The 19,856-nt window shown below is 44.4% G+C and overlaps 1 protein-coding gene and 1 long non-coding RNA gene across 2 annotated transcripts in view; both read left to right on the top strand.

Annotated features, from left to right (window-relative positions):
* Positions 1-792: 792 nt before the first annotated feature.
* LOC105542206 lies at positions 793-3,368 on the top strand. Its single transcript, XR_001006432.1, has 3 exons — positions 793-907; positions 1,653-1,808; positions 3,192-3,368. It is a non-coding gene; the product is annotated as an uncharacterized LOC105542206 (long non-coding RNA).
* A 388-nt stretch (positions 3,369-3,756) lies between these two features.
* Positions 3,757-19,856, top strand: part of RBSN (rabenosyn, RAB effector) — a 23,332-nt gene continuing 7,232 nt past the window's right edge. Inside the window, exons 1-7 of the mRNA XM_011983645.1 lie at positions 3,757-3,928; positions 9,755-9,895; positions 13,980-14,080; positions 14,897-14,942; positions 15,046-15,207; positions 17,322-17,563; positions 19,150-19,220. Coding sequence (XP_011839035.1) covers positions 3,781-3,928; positions 9,755-9,895; positions 13,980-14,080; positions 14,897-14,942; positions 15,046-15,207; positions 17,322-17,563; positions 19,150-19,220 — 911 coding nt within the window. The 5' untranslated portion in view covers positions 3,757-3,780. The remainder of the gene's footprint in view (positions 3,929-9,754; positions 9,896-13,979; positions 14,081-14,896; positions 14,943-15,045; positions 15,208-17,321; positions 17,564-19,149; positions 19,221-19,856) is intronic.

Here is a 19,856-nt window from a genome sequence, read left to right as displayed (position 1 = left end):
CCTCAATCTTCACAACCCTGTGAGGCGGAGACTATCATTATTATCCCCATTTTACTTCTGTAAAAGAGGGCCAGTAACACTGCAGGGATGTAAACGGAGGCCCAGGATCGTCCAATCGTCCCATCGTTCTCTGCAGCTCTTCCTCCTGGAGCCTGGCCATTGCTAAGGTCCAGAACGTGTGCAGAGCACAAAGCAAATAGGTCTCCGGTACTGGGATGAGGTTTTGACTCTCTATACCCCATGGTACCCAGCACAGCGCAGGCACGGGGTAGGTCCTGGCTGATCAATCGTCCTGCCTTTTGAAAATGCCATCTTTTCCACAGGTTTGGCCATGCTGTACACCCCCAGGATACACCTTCTCATACCAAGTCTCCACTCTCATGTGGTTCTATTCTAGGACTTTCCACCGCCTCCACGTCCCCTGAATATTTTTTCTGTCTCCAGCTCTCAGGAACTTTGACTCCTTGGCTGCCTTATTCTTTGTGCATACTGGTCAAGAGCCAAAGATCTACCGGCCTCAGCTTTCCCAGCTGTACAATGGGGTGCCGAGCCAGTGGCTGGCTTTGACGCGCTGCTAGATTGGAATCCGAGACATAAGAACCGCACAAAATTACCAAGTCCCACCTCCTCTCCCCGCCCCCGTCCCCGCTCTCTTTCGGAAAGCGCCTGCGCAGAAGCCGCCGGACCACCCTCCACGATTCGAATCCGTATCCGCCCTTTTCGCTGCCTCGAAGACTCGGCGCTCGACAGGCGTCTACTAGCCTGTCTTCCGGTTTCGTCGCCGCCGCAGGCGCACCTGCCGAGTTCCGAGCGACCGATGGAGATGGCGGCCGCGGCTGTGTGAGGGACGGTGGAGGCCCGGGCCCGAGGACGGGACAGGCCTGCGTGTCCGCAGGAGCCCGGCCGGGTACAGAGGGTCAGGCCTAGTCTGAGGGACGGGGACACGACTCCTCCAGAACGGAGATGGGCCGGCCCTGTGGGTGTGGACCGTGTGTGGTTGTGGTGGGTGTGACGTGAGAGGTGGGAGATGCGGCTTTCAGGCCGTGCGTTTCGCTTGTGTGTGCTTGTGATGATTGGGCCCTGTGCGGTTACGCGGGGCATACACACTTGGGTTTGGTTGTGCAGCTGTGGGGGGAGTGGGTGGGTGCTTGTCTCCCGAGCGGTTGTGTTTGATTCTCTGGTTGTGTAAAGCTGAAGCGTTTGTGTTCTGAGTTCGTGTAGAGATGTTTGGAGTGTTTTGTGTGGTGTCTGTGCGGTGTGTGACGTTGTCATGTCTGCTTCACGGGGTTGAGTCGTTCGTGTTGTGTGTGGTCATGCGACGTGTGTATAATCGTGTTAGTTACGTGGGTTGTGGTTGTGTGCGGTCGTGAGGGCGGGTTGAGTGCGGCTGTGGGATATGTCGTCGATGCGGCATGTGGCGGGGTGACATTCGTGCTGGATGTACGGTTGCAGAACATGTAGGTTTTTGTTCTTGTTTTTTACTTTTTACGTGATTTAAGAGTGCAAGGGGCTTGCGTATGTGTTCAGTTACGGTTGTGGGGTCCGATTCGGTGGTTTCTTTATGGTGTATGCTTAGTTATATGATTTTGGAGTTCATTCATTTGTTCGTTCTTTCATGGAGATTTATTGTGCTTCTTCATTGTGTGTGCCAGGTACTGTGCTAAACCTTGGGGAGACGGCGAAGGGGAAAACATACAGAGTTTGTGCCCTCCCAGATTTTTCAGTCTTACTTGGTCACTTCACGTATGTACCTGCGGTTATAAATTGAGATGAGTGCTGTGAAGGAGAAGTCCATTCTGATGCTCTGAGTAAGAGACATTTCTTTGAGGAAGTGAGGTTTGGGTTTGGGCTGAGGCGTGAAGGGTGGTTTTGTGGCATGGATGTGGTGGGCTTTGTGTTTGATTTGTGGTCGTATGGGGTGAGTGCATGGGAAGAAAGGGCGCTGTCACAGTCAGCATCAGATGAACCACTGGCTGGGGAGGGAAGAGGCCAGACCTAGAGCTACTATATTTCAGTGGAAAATGTATGAAGTCACTGGGTTTCTTAACTAGAGGGGAAAAATAGGGTCCTGGTGTCTCATTTGTTTATTTTCTGAGTTGCTGCCACCCTTCAGCTTTGAGGACCAGGCAGTCCCTCCTCAGTGGTCTTCTACAGTCCATCCAAAGCTGAGGGTCACACATCCCCCCTCACTATATACTGTGGCTTGTAGCCCCAGGTTCTTGGGGAGAAATTTCTCTGCTTTTGTGGAATGGTTTTGTCTCAATTTCTCTTGTGACTGAGAGTCTTGATGAGGTGACATTGGAAGTGACTTTGCCATGGGCCAGTAAGACAGAGAATGTAACTTATTAAGCCCTGAAATGTTTAGACACCAAAGCCTTTTATTTATTTATTTACTTACTTTTTTGAGACAGAGTTTCGCTCTTGTTGCCCAGGCTGGAGTGCAATGGCGTGATGTCAGCTCACTGCAACTTCTGCCTCCTGGGTTCAAGCATTTCTCCTGCCTCAGTCCCCCCACTAGCTAGGATTACAGGTGCCTACTGGCTAATTTTTGTATTTTTAGTAGAGATGGGATTTCACCATGTTGGCCAGGCTGGTCTTGAACCCCTGACCTCAGGTGATCCGCCTGCCTTGGCCTCCCAAAGTGCTGGGATTACAGGCATGAGCCACCATGCCTGGCCAGCCTTTTATTTTTGAAGCAGTGAGAACATCAGGTTTGCTGCTTAACTGTCACCTACTGGCTTATAAGATCTGTCAGGGTGCAGTGGCTCACACCTGTAATCTCAGCAGTTTGGGAGGCTCAGGCAGGAGGATTGCTTGAGGCCAGGAGTTAGAGACCCGCCTGGGAAACACAGAAAGAACCTGTTTCTATAAATAATTTAAAAACTAGCTGGGTGTGATGGCACACTTCTGTAGTCCCAGCTTCTTGGGAGGCTGAGGCAGGAGGATCACTTGAATCCGAAAGTCGAAGCTGTTGTGAGCAATTATAGCTCACTAGGTGACAGAGCAAGATGCTGTCTCTTAAAAAAAAAAATCTAGTAAGCCCATTAGAGATAAGTGCTCCACAAATATAAATTTTTTCTTTTTGACTAGTAGGTTTCTAATGTTTCTCTTTAACTGACGTTAGGAATTTTGTTTTTTTTTTATGTTTTTATGGGAGATACTATGTCTTCATCTTTGCATTTCTAACACAGGTGTCTTACAAGTATCAAGAACTTAATATATGTGGTTGAATAAACAATCAAGGTAAACAGCATCAAGTAAAAACTTCTGCTTGTTGATAAGTACTTCAGACATTCCCCCAGTGGCTAAAGTGGCATATGAATTACGAAGTTGGGTCATTTGGAATGAATGTAAGAGAATTGCCAAGGTATTATTTGCTTATTTCAAGAATCTGTGTTTCCCACTTAATTGAGTTGTTGTTGTCCAATGATGTTTTCACGTCTTAGGTTTTGCAGCTTGCTTGGTCTAAGGATTTGAGAAAGAGTTTGTTTTCTCAAACTTGCACTGAACAAACATTAAGTACCCTGTTGAACTGTGAAAAGAATGAAGAAAATACTCAATTGCTACCAGTTTGCCTGAATTGGCTTTTTTCCCTTCTTCTTTTCTTTCTTAGGCTCCTCCTACTCCAGAGAGGAAACCTCATTCAGGGCCATGAGGCTACTTCCTCACCGTCTGTGTGCTGCTTAAGCTAATGCTGCGGGAACTATGATTCCTTGGGAGGAATCAAGCTGACTCTTGGCATGAGATCCCTGCCTTCCTAGGGTTGAGAGCGGCACCGCCATGGCTTCTCTGGATGACCCAGGGGAAGTGAGGGAGGGCTTCCTCTGCCCTCTGTGCCTGAAGGATCTGCAGTCTTTCTATCAGCTTCACTCACATTATGAGGAAGAACACTCGGGCGAAGACCGTGATGTCAAAGGGCAAATTAAAAGTAAGAGGCAAGGACCTTGCTGGGTCATATATATACTATATAGGACCTTGCCTATACCCTGCTGTCATTGAGAGCTTTAACTCACGGGATAGTTCTCATCAGCTTCAGTGTTGCCACGGGAATATGATAGTAGTAGTAGCAAACAAATGACTAGTGTTTGTCATGTGCCAGGCATTTTCAGAGTCTCCCTGTTTATTTATTTCATTTAATCCTCACAATAACTGTGTGGCTGTGAGCCACATTTTGCACCAGACACAAAGAGATTAGATAACTTATCTAAAGCCACTCAGTGAAACACAGTTTGACTTTGAATCTAGTAAATGTAATTGCTGTGATCTGGCTTGACTATTCTCTAACTACTAGCCTAATAGAATTTGGAGAGGAATTTCTTCCTTTGCTATGATGATGGAGGCACATTATGCACCCATTTTACCTGTCACAAATTTAAGCCTACCTACCATCCTTCCTTCCCCAACTGGTATCTTGCCCTCTGTAGCCCAGAAAAAGGAAGGTCGTAGTTGAAAAACAAAAGAAACAATCTGAAAACCTTGGTTTTTGAGCTTCCAAGAGCTCAGATCTGACTGAGAGAGTTGTGGAAAGAATTTTTCAAAGGTACTTTTGACTATACATATCTTTATTGTATTTCCTGGACATCAAATTCTAACCTCCAGATAAGATGCTTCTCCTCTGGGCGGGCACAGTGGCTTATGTTTCTATTCCCAGCACTTTGGGAGGCCAGTGTGGGTGGATCACTTGAGCTCAGGAGTTCAAGACCAGTCTGGGCAACATCGCGAAACCCACCTCACAAAAAAATTAAAAAAAAAACTAGCCAGATGTGATGGTGCACGCCTGTTGCCCCAGCTACTCAGGAGACTGAGGTAGGAGGATCGCTTGAGCCCAGGGAGGTCAAGGCTGTAGTGAGTGATGATCATGCCACTGTTGCCTGGGCAACAGAGAGAGAGAGACCCTTTCACACACACACACACACACACACACACACACACACACAAAACAAAGATGCTGCTCCTCTGGGACTTATTTTTGTAGTTTTCAGCTAACTTGCTTCTCACAGCTGGCAGCATTTCTGAAGGCCATGAGATTAAAAAGTTCTGGATGCTGTATTCATAGTCTTTATTGGGAGGGAAAGAAAGGAATGACCATGTATTTCTAAGTGTGCTTTGGCTTTCTTTTTTTTTTTTTTTTTTTTTGAGACAGAATTTTGCCTGTCGCCCAGGCTGGAGTGCAGTGGCTGGATCTCAGCTCACTGCAAGCTCCACCTCCCGGGTTTACGCCATTCTCCTGCCTCAGCCTCCCGAGTAGCTGGGACTACAGGCGCCCGCCATGTCACCCGGCTAGTTTTTTGTATTTTTTTTTAGTAGAGACGGGGTTTCAACGTGTTAGCCAGGATGGTCTCGATCTCCTGACCTCGTGATCCGCCCATCTCGGCCTCCCAAAGTGCTGGGATTACAGGCTTGAGCCACCGCGCCCGGCCTGCTTTGGCTTTCTAACAGGTGACTCATATGTACTTTGTAATCACATAGTTGTCCCTAGAGTCCCACTCTATCTCACTTTTCTGTTCAGTAAAAAAGAGTTTCTAAAAGCATAAACAGTTGCAACTTCTATCCAAAAAAAACAAAGGCAAACATTTCTGAAATCCTGAGGGCTATGGTGGATGAGGTGGCTTCTGGCTGTAGAGGCTGTAGAGCAGAGCCAAAACTATTAGGAGGGGAAAAAAAATGCTGTGCTTTATAGTTTTTAGAGTTTCTTTCACAGACATTATTATTTCATCTGACTCTCCTAACAACTCTGCAAGAAGGTGATTGGTCTTATTTTATAGATAGTAAGTGAAGTGAGGCTCAAGAGATGTTGAGTTACTTATCCACGGTCACACAGGAATTGCAGAGCTAGGCCTGGAATGTAGGTCTTCTATCATCTCTATGTCCAGTGCTGCTGTTTGCATGTGACATCACAGGGTGAGAGGCCCCGTGTTTCAATCACAGCGTGCATTGCAGCTTCCTGGAGGAAATGAAGCAAAAACAAAACTGAAAAACCTGATTATGTAAGTTTCCTTTGCCAACCAAAGGAAGAGCCTCCATCATTTTCAACTAGCTTCCGGTCTTGGTGTCAGCTGAACTAAGTCATATACAATGCCATTGCTAAAACTGGTGATGCCAGTGGGTAGAGAGATTAGATAATGTTCCCCGATTCCTTCACTGACCCTTTTTTAAGAGGAAGAGTGTTTAAGGTTATTTAGAGAATACAGATACGGGAATCTATTTAAGGAATACTAAATAGAATGGAAATTTTGTGCCTTGTGAAAGAAACTTGAAAGGATCCTTGGCTGGGCACAGTGACTCACACCTGTAATCCCAGCGCTTTGGGAGGTCATGGCGGGAGGATCGCTTCAGCTTAGGAGTTTGAGAACAGCCTGGGCAACATAGATCCTGTCTGTACCAAAAAAAAAAAAGAAAAAAGAATTTTTTTTTTTTAGTTAGCTGGGTATGATGACATGCACTTGTAGTCCTAGCCACTTGGGAGGCTGAAGCAGAAGGATCCCTTGAGCCCAGAAGCTTGAAGCTGCAGTGAGCCATGATTATGCCACTGCACTCCAGCCTGGGCAGCAGAGTGAAACTTTGACTCAAAAACAAAAAACAAAATAAAGTTACTTCAGCCAGGTGCAGTGACTCACGCCTGTAATTCTAGTACTTTGGGAGGCCAGGGCAGGAGGATTGCTTGAGCCCAGGAGACCAGACTGGGCAACATAGCGAGACCATCTCTACAAAAAAATTATTTTAAAAAATTAGCCAGTCATAGTGGCACGCACTGGTAGTCCCAATTACCCAGGAGGCTGAGGTGGGAGGATCGCTTCAGCTTGGGAGATCAAGGCTGTCACATTCTAGCCTGAGCAACAGAGTGAAACTGTCTCAAAAAAAAGAAAGAAAAGATCCTCTTGGTTTTCCCTTTATCTCCCACCCTGCCCTACCCCCTACATCTCTACCTCTAGTACTACTAATGATCATATCTTTAGTTAGAAAGGAATTCTTGATTATGTTGCAGTTTTCTGCATTTCAGAATCAGGAAAGTAAAGTTTTCAGGATTGACATGAAAGGTTTTTTGAAAAGCCCTTTAGAAAGCAGATTAACTCTCCATTTGGTCTTTTAATTCTTAGAAATGTTATGACATGGTTAGTTTTAGGCAAGTGAAAAGTTAAAGCCAAAAGAGTGAACCTTAGTATTAGTTTTTGGGGGCAGTTCAAAAAAGAAAAGATAGACTAGTCATTAGTAAAAAGTTTGTGGATTCGAGACCCAGTCCTGGTTCAGCTCCAGTTTAGCCCATTTTCAGTAAGTAGAAGAAAAGATAGCTGAAAATTGACTGTGGCTTCTTGCTTTGTTATTGTTTTTAAAAATATATGGGATTATTCTTAATTGACCTCCTGTGGAAGGGCTATGTCCATTCTGGGAAGATTGCCAGGTAGTTTTGCTGTCTCCTAATGTGGTTAATGGTATAGATTGCCTGTTTAACCTGATACTCTAGTCTTGTTTGCAAAAATGAATTGTTATTTGCTAACTCACATTCCTGTTTGCTAGACCCTTTGTTCACATCAGGCAGTTTCCTCTCCCCTGTTACTAGAATAGACTACTTTAGGCCAGGGACAGTGGCTCATGCCTTTAATCCCAGCACTTTGGGAGGCTGAGGTGGGTGGATCACCTGAGGCCAGGAGTTTGAGACCAGCCTGGCCAACGTGGTGAAACCCCGTCTCTACAAAAAAAAAATACAAAAATTAGCTGGGTGTGTTGGCATATGCCTGTAATCCCAGCTGCTTGGGAGACTGAGGCAGGAGCATCCCTTGAACCCCTGGGAGTCAGAGGTTGCAGTGAGCTGAGATAGCTGCCATTGCATTCCAGCTTGGGTGACAAGAGTGAAACTCTGTCTTAAAAAAAAAAACTACTTTAGTGCATTTTAAAGGATGTCCTTTTGTTTTGGTATTTTTCCAGTTTGGACAAAGCTGTTCCACAGTGACCAATAATCAGAAAGTTTGCTTATTGGCTTGACTGTATTAAAAGAAGACGAGTGTATTCTTATCAATCTCACCCTCTGCCTGCGAGCCTAGGCAATATCTCTCCAAAAAAAAAAATTTTTTTTTTAATTACCTAGTTATGGTGGTGCACACCTGTGATCCCCAGCTACTTAGGAGACTGAGGCAAGAGGATCACTTGAGCCCAGGAGATCAAGGCTGCAGTGAGCTATGATTGTGCCACTGTACTCCAGCCTGGGTGACAGAGCGAGACCCTGTCTCTAAAAAATAAATAAATAAAAGGTAAAAGTAATGATATCATTTTATATTCAGTCTGATATTTTCTACTAGATTCTGGTAGAAGAAAGGGGTAGCATTCATCCAAGATTAAAGAACATTCATGAGAGAGCGAGAGCGACTTAGAACTGAGAATTCTTTTTTTGCCCCTGCCAGCTGATTGTTCAGTTTAACAGGTGGTTCGCTTCACCAGCACAGGTGGCAGAACCCATGTTCTGCAGAGGCATAGTTTGTGAATCAGCACTAGCTGGGGAGAGCTGGAGCTCTCATTTCAGACACATGAGGTGTCTACTTCCAGCCCTGCTGTTATCTGTAAGCTCTGTGATCTTGGGTGAAGCAAGTTCTTCCCCGTCTTTGATGTTGTTTCCTCATTTGTAAGTAGGGCTGTCACCTGCCTTATAACATTGTGAGCATGAACTGGCATGATGTATTTGCAAGCACTTTGCATTGTGCCTGGTACATACAAGGTCTAAATATAGGAAATGTTCATTTTCTCTTCTTACCAAATCTGGTTCTGTTTGTGTTATGTTGTAGATGTTATATCTGTTTCTTGAAGCTTTTTGCAAATATTCTCACATGCATTCAATAAGTGCGTGGGCAGTAGTGGGGAAGGAAGAACTCTGTGTCTGGTTAAGCCTATGGGGAACACCAGTCCAGGGATGGAGGTTTAGCTGAATCCCATCCTGGAGGTAAATGAGAAGAATTTACTCATGAGTTTCTGGGGTAAATTAATTAGTACTATAGAACTTGGTTTTTAAAAAACTTTATTTTAATTGAGGTATAGTTTTTAAGCGTACACTTTTATTTTATTTTAAATTTTTTTTCTTTTTTTTTTTTTTTTTGGTGACAGGATCTCATTCTGGTTGCCCAGGCTGGAGTGCAGTGGCACAATCTCAGCTCACTGCATCCTCGACCTCCTGGGCTCAGGTGATTCTCCCACCTCAGCCTCCCAAGTAGCTGGGACTACAGGTGCATGCCACCACAGCCAGCTAGTTTTTTGTATTTTTAGTAGAGATGGGGTTTTGTCATGTTGCCCAAGCTGGCTTGAATTCCTGGACTCAAGTAATTCGCCTCCCTTGTGGGATTACAGGTGTGAGCCACTGTGCCTGGCCCAATTCAAAAAGTTTTAAAAAATGTATATACCCACTTAACCACCACTCCAATTAAGATAAAGAAGAAAACACTTCCATCACCCTGTTTTCCTCATCAAATTTGATTTTAGCACTTTTATTTAATTGTGCTCTTAAGTTTGGCAATGAGCAGTAATTTAGCCCATATTTCGGCCACCTAAACCAATTTAATGCTAATACTGACTAACCAGTGTATTGCTCTGTGGTATTTGTAGTATAGTGTTTGTGTGCTTGTTCCTGCATTTTACTTGGGATCTGAATATTTCTGGTGCATTTTTAAACAAATGATAATTATTTTGTTAACTCTTATTTTTTGAGATTTCTTTTGACTCTTTACTGGGTGTTCTTCATGGTTCATTTGTATTATTTGTTCCATTTTTCAAGGTCTTGTCCAGAAGGCTAAGAAAGCAAAGGACAGGTTGTTGAAACGAGAAGGGGATGATCGAGCAGAATCAGGGACCCAAGGATATGAGTCTTTCAGCTATGGAGGGGTTGATCCTTACATGTGGGAACCCCAGGAGCTTGGTAAGAAAATTCATTTATTCATTCAGCAAGTGGTTATTGAGCATCTGCTATGTTCTAGGTAAAGTTTTAAAAGTTGAGGAGGCATCAGTAAACCATAACGGTCTAAGCTTCTAATGGACCTTATGCCCTTGTTGAGGGGAGAAAATGGAAGAGAACCAGCTGAGCATCCACTTTGTGTTAGGCATTACATTAAATGCTTTATACCTGTGGTCTCGTTAGATCTTCACTGCACCTCATGAGAACCTGCCCAGAGACAAACAGTGAGTAAACTGCAGAAGTGGGGTATGAATCCATATCTCTCGGACATCAGCCTAGGCACAGAGTCCATTAACGAATCTTTCCTCTCACATAGGACATTATCTGCCCAGTGACAGGCACTGGGTTATGCAGCTTACTTTTTTGAATAATTATAGTACCATCTACCTACTTTCACGTTTCTGGGATGATAAAAATTCTCTAAAATTTATTGTGATGATTGTACAACTCTTAAAATCCTAAAAACCACTGAATTTGCTTTAAATGGTGTATGTATGTGAATTATATCTCAATAAACCTATTTATCATGCCACACACACTTAGTTGAACTATCTAATCTTACATATCTGTGTTTTTGTTTTTTTGTGGTTTTTTTTGAGACAGAGACTCACTGGGTCACCCAGGCTGGAGTCCAGGGCTCCATCATGGCTCACTGCATTCCAGGCTCAAGTGATCCTCCTCAGTAGCTGAGGCTACTGGTGCACACCATCACACCTCGCTAATTTTTGTATTTTTTGTAGAAACAGGGTCCTTTTTTGCCCAGGCTGGTCTCGAACTCCTGGGCTCAAGTGACCCGCCCATCTCAGCCTCCCAGAGTGATGGGATTACAGGCGTGAGCTACTATACTTGCCTACATATCCTTTAACCATCTAATGATAACAGTCATTAATATAATAAAATATTTTCTGTCCATGAAATGGGTAATTATTCCTTTATTTATTAATTATTCCCTTGTGATTTATTAAATTTTCATGTTTATGATCTTGTTCACCTTTCACAAAAGCCTTGTGAAGTAATGATCCTTTTTCCCATTTATAGATGAGGAAACTGGAGCTCTAAGAAGGAAAGCGAAATTCACCCAGGCTTATCTACTGTACCTTTTTAGTGCCGTTATAGAAGATGTCTCTTTGAATAAGGAAAGTCCTACAACTGTGCTGTCCATTCAGTAGCCACCAGTCATGGGCTACTTAGTTTAAATAGATTAAAATGAAATAAAATTAAAAGTCACTTCTGTACCACACACTAACTACATTTTAAGTGTTCTATGTCCACTTGTGGCTATTTGCTACTGTATTGGAGAATGGAGAAAATTGCTTTAAAAATAATACTATACAGCCGGGCGTGGTGGCTCACGCCTGTAATTCCCCAGCACTTTGGGAGGTTGAGGCGGGTGGATCACAAGGTCAGGAGTTCAAGACCAGCCTGGCCAATATGGTGACACCTTGTATCTACTAAAAATACAAAAAATTTAGCCAGGCATGGTGGCACATGCCTGTAATCCCAGGTACTCAGGAGGCTGAGGCAGGAGAATTGCTTGAATCCGGGAGGCGGAGGTTGCAGTGGGCGAAGATTGTGCCATTGCCCTCCAGCCTGGGTGACAGAGTGAGACTCTGTTTCAAAAAAAAAAAGAATAATACTATACATATGTAATTATGAGATACATATGAAAGCCAATCCAAAACACGAAGGAGAAATTTTGGACACATGAATTCTTATTAGCTTTGTTTCATGATTGCCCATGTGAGATTACTGGGGTGATTTTCTGATTAAGTTGCCAGTTGCAGCAACTGAAGACAGTCACAAATTGTAGAAGGTCAAGTGAATGGCAAATTTTGTAAGTTAATATTTATTTATGATAGCTTGTTTGTGATACCTTGTTTCATGATTGCCAGTGTGAGATTACTAGGGATTTTCTGATTAAGTTGCCAGTTGCAGTAACTGAAGTTACAAATTGTAGGTTAAATGAATGGCAAATTTTAGTAGTTAATATTTATGGTCACCCCTAAGAATTCTAAACTAAAGTTTAATTAGATGTTAGAGTATGATTAGGGTAGAAAAGACATGTGGATGGTTAAGAGTATAGCATGTGTGGCCAGGTGCAGTGGCTCACCTGTAATCCCAGCACTTTGGGAGGCCAAGGCAGGTGATCACATGAGGCCAGGAGTTTGAGACCAGTTTGGCCAATGTGGTGAAACTCTGTCTCTACTAAAAATACAAAAATTAGCCGGGCCTGGTGGCACATGTGTGTAATCCAAGTTACTTGGGAGACTGAGGCATGAGAATCGCTTGAACCTGGGAGGTGGGGATTGCAGTGAGCCAAGAGATTTTGCCACTGCACTCCAACCAGGATGACAGGGTGAGACTCTGTCTCAAAAATAAGTAAATAGAAAGAGTATAACGTGGAGATGCTGATCGAAGGATACAAAATTTCAGTCGGGAGGAATAAGTCGAGAGATCTGTTGTACAAGGTGCTGATATATAGTTTTTTGTTTGTTTGTTTTTCTGAGATGGAGTCTTCCTCTGTCACCGAGGATGGAGTGTGCTGCTGTGATCTTGGCTCACTGCAACCTTTGCCTCTGGGTTCAATTCTCGTGTCCCAGCAACCTGAGTAGCTGGGACTACAGGCGTGCACCACCATGCCCAGCTAATTTTTGTATTTTTGGTAGGGACAGGGTTTCACCATGTTGGTCAGACTGGTCTTGAACTCCTGGCCTCAAATGTTCCACGCTCCTCAGCCCTCCAAAGTGCTGGGATTACAGGCATGAGCCACTGCACCTGGCCTGATTATAGTTAATGAAAATATCTTGTATTCTTGGAAGTCAGTGAGAGTAGACTTTGTGTTGTCACCACAAAAAGTGATAAGTATATGAGGTAATGCATATGGTAATTAGCTAGTTTAGCCATTTCCCAATGTATAAATATTTCAAAACATGTTGTACACGGTGAATATATGCAATTTTTATTTGGCAATTAAATTTTTTTTTTTTTAAAGCATGGCATGTGACAAATTCTGTTACACTACAGTTTATAAGTGAATAGGTGATCATTGGGAAGGAGACATACATTGAGTGCCGGGAGGGTTGAGGGCAATATGTTTCTGGAGCAGGTGAGACTGAGCAGGGGATATTTCAGGTTACTCGGACAGTAAGCTTTTTGTGTTGCAGACATTTGTCCTGGGTTTTGGCTGCTGTACTGAGGAAGATATCAGCTTAACTAGCTTCCACAAGGGAATCTATTAGCATTTACATTTTTTTGCCCATTTTGAGAATTGTCTTTATCCTGAGGAAAAACCATATTGTATCAAATTTATAAATTATAAAACAGTAAGATAATTCAAAAATTTTTAAATCGCCCATAATGTTACCACCCGGTTTATTTAACATTGGCATGAGAGTCAGTTAAGACTTTACAAATTTTAACTTACTTAATCATCGTAACAACTCTGTGAAGTACATACCGTTATTATTCCATTTGATAATTGAGTACTCTTACAGTTACAGAGATGTTAAGTAATTTGCCCAGGGTTACACAGTGTGTGGCAGAATTGAAACTTGAGCACAGGCTGACTCCAGAGTCCATGCTCTTTATCTACTGTACTCTCAGGTCTCTCATATGGTACTTGGTGGCCTCCGAAGGTCACGGTTAACAATTCAGCAGATTTTCTTCCATTTGCTTTCCTGGTTTTTTAATTTTTGGTACGACTCTAAAATCCTAGAGTTTTTACTTGCTTTTGAAATTTTTTTTTTTTCTTTCTGAGATTGGTCTCACTCTGTCACCCAAGCTGGAGTACAGTGGTGGGATCATAACTCACTGAAGCCTCCAGCTCCTGAGCTCAAGCTATCTTCCCGCCTTGGCCTCCCAAGGAGCTGGGATTATAGGCATACATGCCCATGCCTGGCTATTTTAATTTTTTTATTTTTTGGAGAGAGACGGGGTCTCGCTATGTTGACCAGCCTGCTTTTGAAATTCATTGGGATAAGTGGCAAGGTAGAGAGGCTCCCTCAGAGAAACTATAAGTCATTTGTCTCCCTACCTTCCTTCCCTCTAGGTGCTGTGAGAAGCCATCTTTCCGACTTCAAAAAACACCGAGCTGCTAGAATTGACCACTATGTTGTGGAAGTCAATAAATTAATAATCAGGTTAGAGAAGGTAAATTTTGTTGTCTTAAAACATTTTTTTTCTGCAAATACACATTTGCTGGGAAAAAATAATCACATTTCTATCACATGTGTTGTGTGTATCATATACAGCTGATGGTGGCAGAGAAACACCTTCTCTAGAGAGGTGCAGAGGATGTGGTGGACAGTTCTAGCCTGGGCCAGCATTCCTTAACAGAATGGCCCAGGCTGACAAATTTGCCACATGCTCAGCTTCCCTTTTCCCACCTATGAATCCCACTCAGGTGCCAGAAAACCTTTCTTCCTTCAGGTTCTTCTTTTGGGTGTCCCAGGCACAATCACCCAGTGAGGTGTAGTGTGTGATCGCAAACAAAGAAGCGGTGACCAGGTCTCACGGGTGTATTTTGATCCTGGATGTGCTTGTTGTGTGTAACCTGGATTGTGTGCTGGGCATAGTAGCAACCACAAGTACAGTTCTTTATGTGTACTTTGTAAGGCAGAAATATGTGGCCAGTTTTAGGGTCCAGGAGCACTGTGGAGAATGGAGAGTTTTCCATTGCTTTCAGTCACTGCCCCTACCCATCCTTGCCTACCCCTGATTATTGCTAAAATGGGTAACTGACAATAAAGAGATTAGAAGTGGGTCATAGGAAGGGAGGTAGGTTCTAGATGTAAAACTAATACCCTGTCCCATGTGAAATTGCTTTTGTGATTTTGTGGAGTTGGGGATGACAGATGAGACTTGAGAAATCCAAATGTGCTAATTTCCTGCTTGATGTATTGGAAAATGTGGAGCATGTATACATCACCTGGTTAATTTCATTTGGCAATATTTTCTCCCGGTCAGCTCACTGCGTTTGACAGAACAAATACTGAATCTGCAAAGATTCGAGGTAACTTTAAAACTTTGCTCACATTCATCTTATTATCTTTTTTCCCTGACCAAAGCTCTCTTTAAAAATGGCCTGCTTTCTTGTTGGTTTGCTCTTCCCAAAGCAATAGAAAAGTCTGTGGTGCCTTGGGTCAACGACCAGGATGTCCCTTTCTGTCCAGACTGTGGGAATAAGTTCAGCATCCGGAACCGCCGCCACCACTGCCGCCTCTGCGGGTCTATTATGTGCAAGAAGTGTATGGAGCTCATCAGCCTTCCCTTGGCAAGTAGGTGACTTGGAGGTGGGGCCCTGGACCCTCATCTTCTTTTGGGTCTAGCTTATTTGCTGATCACCACTGGGACCGTGGAACCTTTTTGTTACATTAATGGCTCATGGGAATCTTCATTCATTAAGTTGCTGATTCTGTGAAACCCACTACAGGCTAGGTACTATGCTAGGGGCAGATACAGTGATCTATAACAGGGATTGGCAAACTTTGTAAGGATCAGATAGTAGATAAATTTAAGTTTTGTGGGCCACATATGGTTGCTGTGACATTTTTTCTTTCTTTAAACAACCTTTTAAAAATGTGAATACTAGACTGGGCACAGTGGCTCACGCCTGTAATCACAGCACTCTGGGAGGCCGAGGCAGGTGGATCACTTGAGGTCAGGAGTTCGAGACCAGCCTGGCCAACATGTTGAAATCCTGTCTCTATAAAAATACAAAAATTAGCCTGGTGTGGTGGCATGTGCCTGTAGTCCCACCTACTCAGGAGGCTGAAGCAGGAGAATTGCTTGAACCTGGGAGGCGGAGGCTGCAGTGAGCTGAGATTGAGCCACTGCACTCCATCCTGGGCGACCGAGTGAGACTCCCATCTCAAAATAAATAAATAAATAAAATAGCAATGTGAAAATTATACTTAGTTTGAGAGCCATATAGAAACAGCCTGCAGGCTGGACTTGGCTCACAGGTCATCTTTTGCCCATTTCTGGCCTATAAGCCTATAAGACATTGTTCATTCTCCCAAGGAGTCTAGCATCTAGCAGGGGGCATAAACTCACAAATAAATAATTGCTTTCTAAAGAGAGATGTACAATGAAAGAGATTGTGTCAGGCACTCAGGAGAGGCTGACCAACTCTTTGTCTGCTCTGCTTGGAAGTGGCAAGTGTGATTTTGAGAAGAGGGTCTTGAATATAAACAGTGGGCTAGTCCCTTCCTGTGGGATAAGTCACACACAACTCACTGTCATATAGAAAAGACTAATATAATATGAGAGATGCTGAGTGCTGTGGGTTCAGGGACAGTGAGAGCATGGATGCTTAGGGCTGGGAGGTGATGTTCGAAAAGAGCCTTAAAAGATGAGTAGGATTGCAAAAGAGATGGAGAAAGGACATTTTAGGTAGAATGAACAGCAGGAGCAAAGGCATGGAATTCTGGAAAGCCCAGGGTAGGTTAATAGAGGAGCAAATAGAATAGTTGGGGGTGTGTGGAGGACAAAGTTTAGGTGGAACCCGATCCTCCAGGACTTTGCAACCAAGCTGAGTAGAAGTTGCTGAAGATGATCTCATTGGCTTCTGGGAAGTTTGGGATAAATTTACACTAGAGAGTTCTGCTGACTCTGCATGCTGTTGGCCACGGGGTGTCTGGATAATGTGGGGACAAAAACAGATGCTGCTTCTGTCCAACTCTCACATATACCAGGTCACTTTACCTTGATACTTCCTCCCTGAGACCAACTCCCTGTCTCATGTACATAAGACTATAAGCAGCCTTTTTGGGACACTATTCATCCTTCTTCTCTTGAGCTCTTTAGCCAGCATTTACTGGGCAGCTGCTGTGGGGTGGCCCTGCTGGATATGTTAAGGGTACAAGTGTGAGTAAGACACAGTTTGTACCCACAAAAAGTCATAGGTTCCTAGGGCAGCTCTGGGGTGTACATGTAACTGTACACAGGGAGAAGAGTGGAAAGTGCTCTAAAATGGGCAATGTGGTGGGAACTGATGGGAAGGATGGATAGTTTTTGCCTCAGGGAATTGGAAAAGGCTTTCCTGGAGGACCTGCCATTCAGAGAGGATAGGAGCCAGATGTTTGGGAATAGGGAGAAGGCTGTGGAGGAAAATCTCCCGGGAGAATCTTTGTTGTGTTGGAGGCACAAGGCAAATGGAAGAGAGTGGCAGGTGGAAAGGCAAGGTTGTTTGGATTTGGAGGGGCAGCAGTGGAGTCCTTTCCCACCAGAGTCTGACACCAGGAAGGCAGAGGGGCAGTACTTGCCCACACCTGGAGCCTGATCTTGTTACTCTCTAAATCAAACACCTGTGGACTGCCGCCTTGAGGTCGTGGGTATGGTAATTGGATGCTGTGGGGGTCATTGCTGCCTGTTGGTGTTGTGGTTACAGACAAGCTCACCAGTGCCAGCAAGGAGTCCCTGAGCACCCACACCAGCCCCAGCCAGTCACCCAACAGTGTCCATGGCTCCCGCCGAGGCAGCATCAGCAGCATGAGCAGTGTCAGCTCGGTCCTGGATGAGAAGGACGATGACCGGATCCGCTGCTGTACACACTGCAAGGACACGCTGCTCAAGAGAGAGCAGCAGATTGATGAGAAGGAGCACACACCCGACATCGTGAAGCTCTACGAGGTGATTCGCGCTGTCTGGTCTTGGGTCTAATTTCTTAGGCAGATTTTGGCTGTTTGTTATGTACACTCCTGCAGATTCTGGAGAATGCTTTGGGAAGTTGTTCGTCTGAATTATTTGTAGTTCCTGTTAAAGGCCCATGTTATGATTTCCCAGCTAGGGCCCTGTGTGAGTCAGAGTCATCCTGGGTGTGTTGCAGCAAACTTGTTTCAAGTGGCCTTCCTTGGCTACTTGAAAGCAGGAGGGTGGAGGCTTTGGTGGCCCAGAGGCAAGAGGAGGAAGGGCAGTTGCCACGTGGTGTAGACAGGTTCGGTGGGGAGAGCAGAAGCTAGAGATGTTCATAAACAGTGGGCCAGAAGAATCCCGGGAAACTCACTTGGGAGTGTTAGACTTTCCAAGTTTTAGAAAGTTCTACAAGTTTTCAGACTTTACCAGTTTACTGAGTGTCCCCTTCTAAGTTTGTCCAAATGCCTCAGCTGTCATTACTATGAGCGATCCCACAGCCCCCCTACTAGATGCATACTCTGAGAGGAAATAGTGTGCAAAGACTATCTGGGAGTGAGACTGGCTTGGTCCCTTAATGGCCGGGTGAGACCTGTGAGCTGAGGAGGACTAGCCAGGTGGACTGGGTGGGCAGGCAGTAAGAGATGCAGGGAAGAGATCAGCCCAGGCAGAGGAAGCAGCTTGTGCAACATTCTGAACAGAGGAAGATATATTTTTGTCTGATGACCACTGAATAGTCATTGTTAGCAGTTCTGCAGGTCATAATGGCATGTTTCTGGAATCCCCATGTAAATACTCAGGCTACTAGAAATGGTGTTAATTAAGCCCCATGTTGGGTTGCAGATGTAGCCATTCTCCATCCTTTGTGTGGAGTTCATGACCTGGTATCTCATTTCTGTGAATACCCACTGTGCTTGTGCCACTTCCTCTTTTGAAGTGAGCCCTGGCAATGCCTTGTGCTGGTTTCCTAATGTTGCCTGGCATCACTTGGCAGAGAAAGAAAGTAGCAGCTAATTCCTTTTTGTCTTGGTAGACACCTTGGCTTGTGCCCTGGAAGCCTTACTCCTCTCAAAAACATCTGGCCGGGTGTGGTGGCTCACTCTTATAATCCCAGCACTTTGGGAGGCCAAGGTGGGCACATCACTTGAGGCCAGGAGTTCGAGACCAGCCTGGCCAACATGGCAAAACCTTGTCTCTACTAAAAATATAAAAATTAGCCGGGCGTGGTGGCACACACCTGTAATTCCAGCTACTCAGGAGGCCGAGGCATGAGAATCACTTGAGTCCAGGAGGCAGAGGTTGCAGTGAGCGGAGATTACGCCATTGTACTCCAGCTTGGGTGACAGAACAAAACTCCTCAAAAAAAAAACAAAACAAAACATCTGGTCAGAAGCTCCATTCTCACTTTCTTTCCTTCCTACAAAATTTTCTGCTTGGAAAGTAGGTCTATAAATCAGGAAATTGATAACAACAATTAATATGTTGGAAAAGTGAACATTTATATATCTCCATTGATGGAGCCTAGCTTCTGGGTAGGCTTTTCTCTATCTTGAGCATACCACTTACCGCTTTGTTTTTGTTCTTAGAAATTACGACTTTGCATGGAGAAAGTTGACCAGAAAGCTCCAGAATACATCAGGATGGCAGCATCATTAAAGTAAGCTATTCATCTATGTTTTTCTAATCCAGTGGTGACTGTTTTCTGGCATCTTAGGTCAGTTCTCCAGTAGCCAAAAATGAAAATCTTAACTTCAACTGTGCTTTTTTTCTGAGACCAGCTGAAGTTGGTTTTTTTCCACTTTTGGCTGTTATGAAGAGAATCACCTTCATGTCTGTCTTTTAGTGGGGTACATGTTACCATCACATGAGCTTGTAAAAAGACAGCCATATTCAGTTGACCTTGGCTATTCTGACTGAGCAGGCTTGGGAAGGGCCTCAGACAATAGGTACTGCTGCTGAGTGCAGCATCTGGACAGAGCAGAGGAAGGGCAGTGGGTGTCATGCTCATGCCTGGGTAGATGCCACTTGAGTGTCACATTGAGGTGTCAGGGCTTAAAGTAGGCATGTCCATTAGAGCAGGGGCTGGCAGACTGCAGCCCATGGGCCAAATGTATCCTGACATCTGCTTTTTTTTTGTTTTTGAGACAGAGTCTCACTGTTGACAGGCTGGAGTGCAGTGACGTGATCTCGGCTCACTGCGACCTCCACCTCCCGGGTTCAAGTGATTCTCCTGCCTCAGTCTCTCAAGTAGATGGGACTACAGGCACACACCACCACACCCAGCTAATATATA

This window comes from Mandrillus leucophaeus, unplaced genomic scaffold, assembly GCF_000951045.1.
Source record: "Mandrillus leucophaeus isolate KB7577 unplaced genomic scaffold, Mleu.le_1.0 Scaffold252, whole genome shotgun sequence".
Lineage (NCBI taxonomy): Eukaryota > Metazoa > Chordata > Mammalia > Primates > Cercopithecidae > Mandrillus > Mandrillus leucophaeus.
Note: the sequence above shows the minus strand (reverse complement) of the source record. Positions and strands in the feature narration are given on the sequence as shown.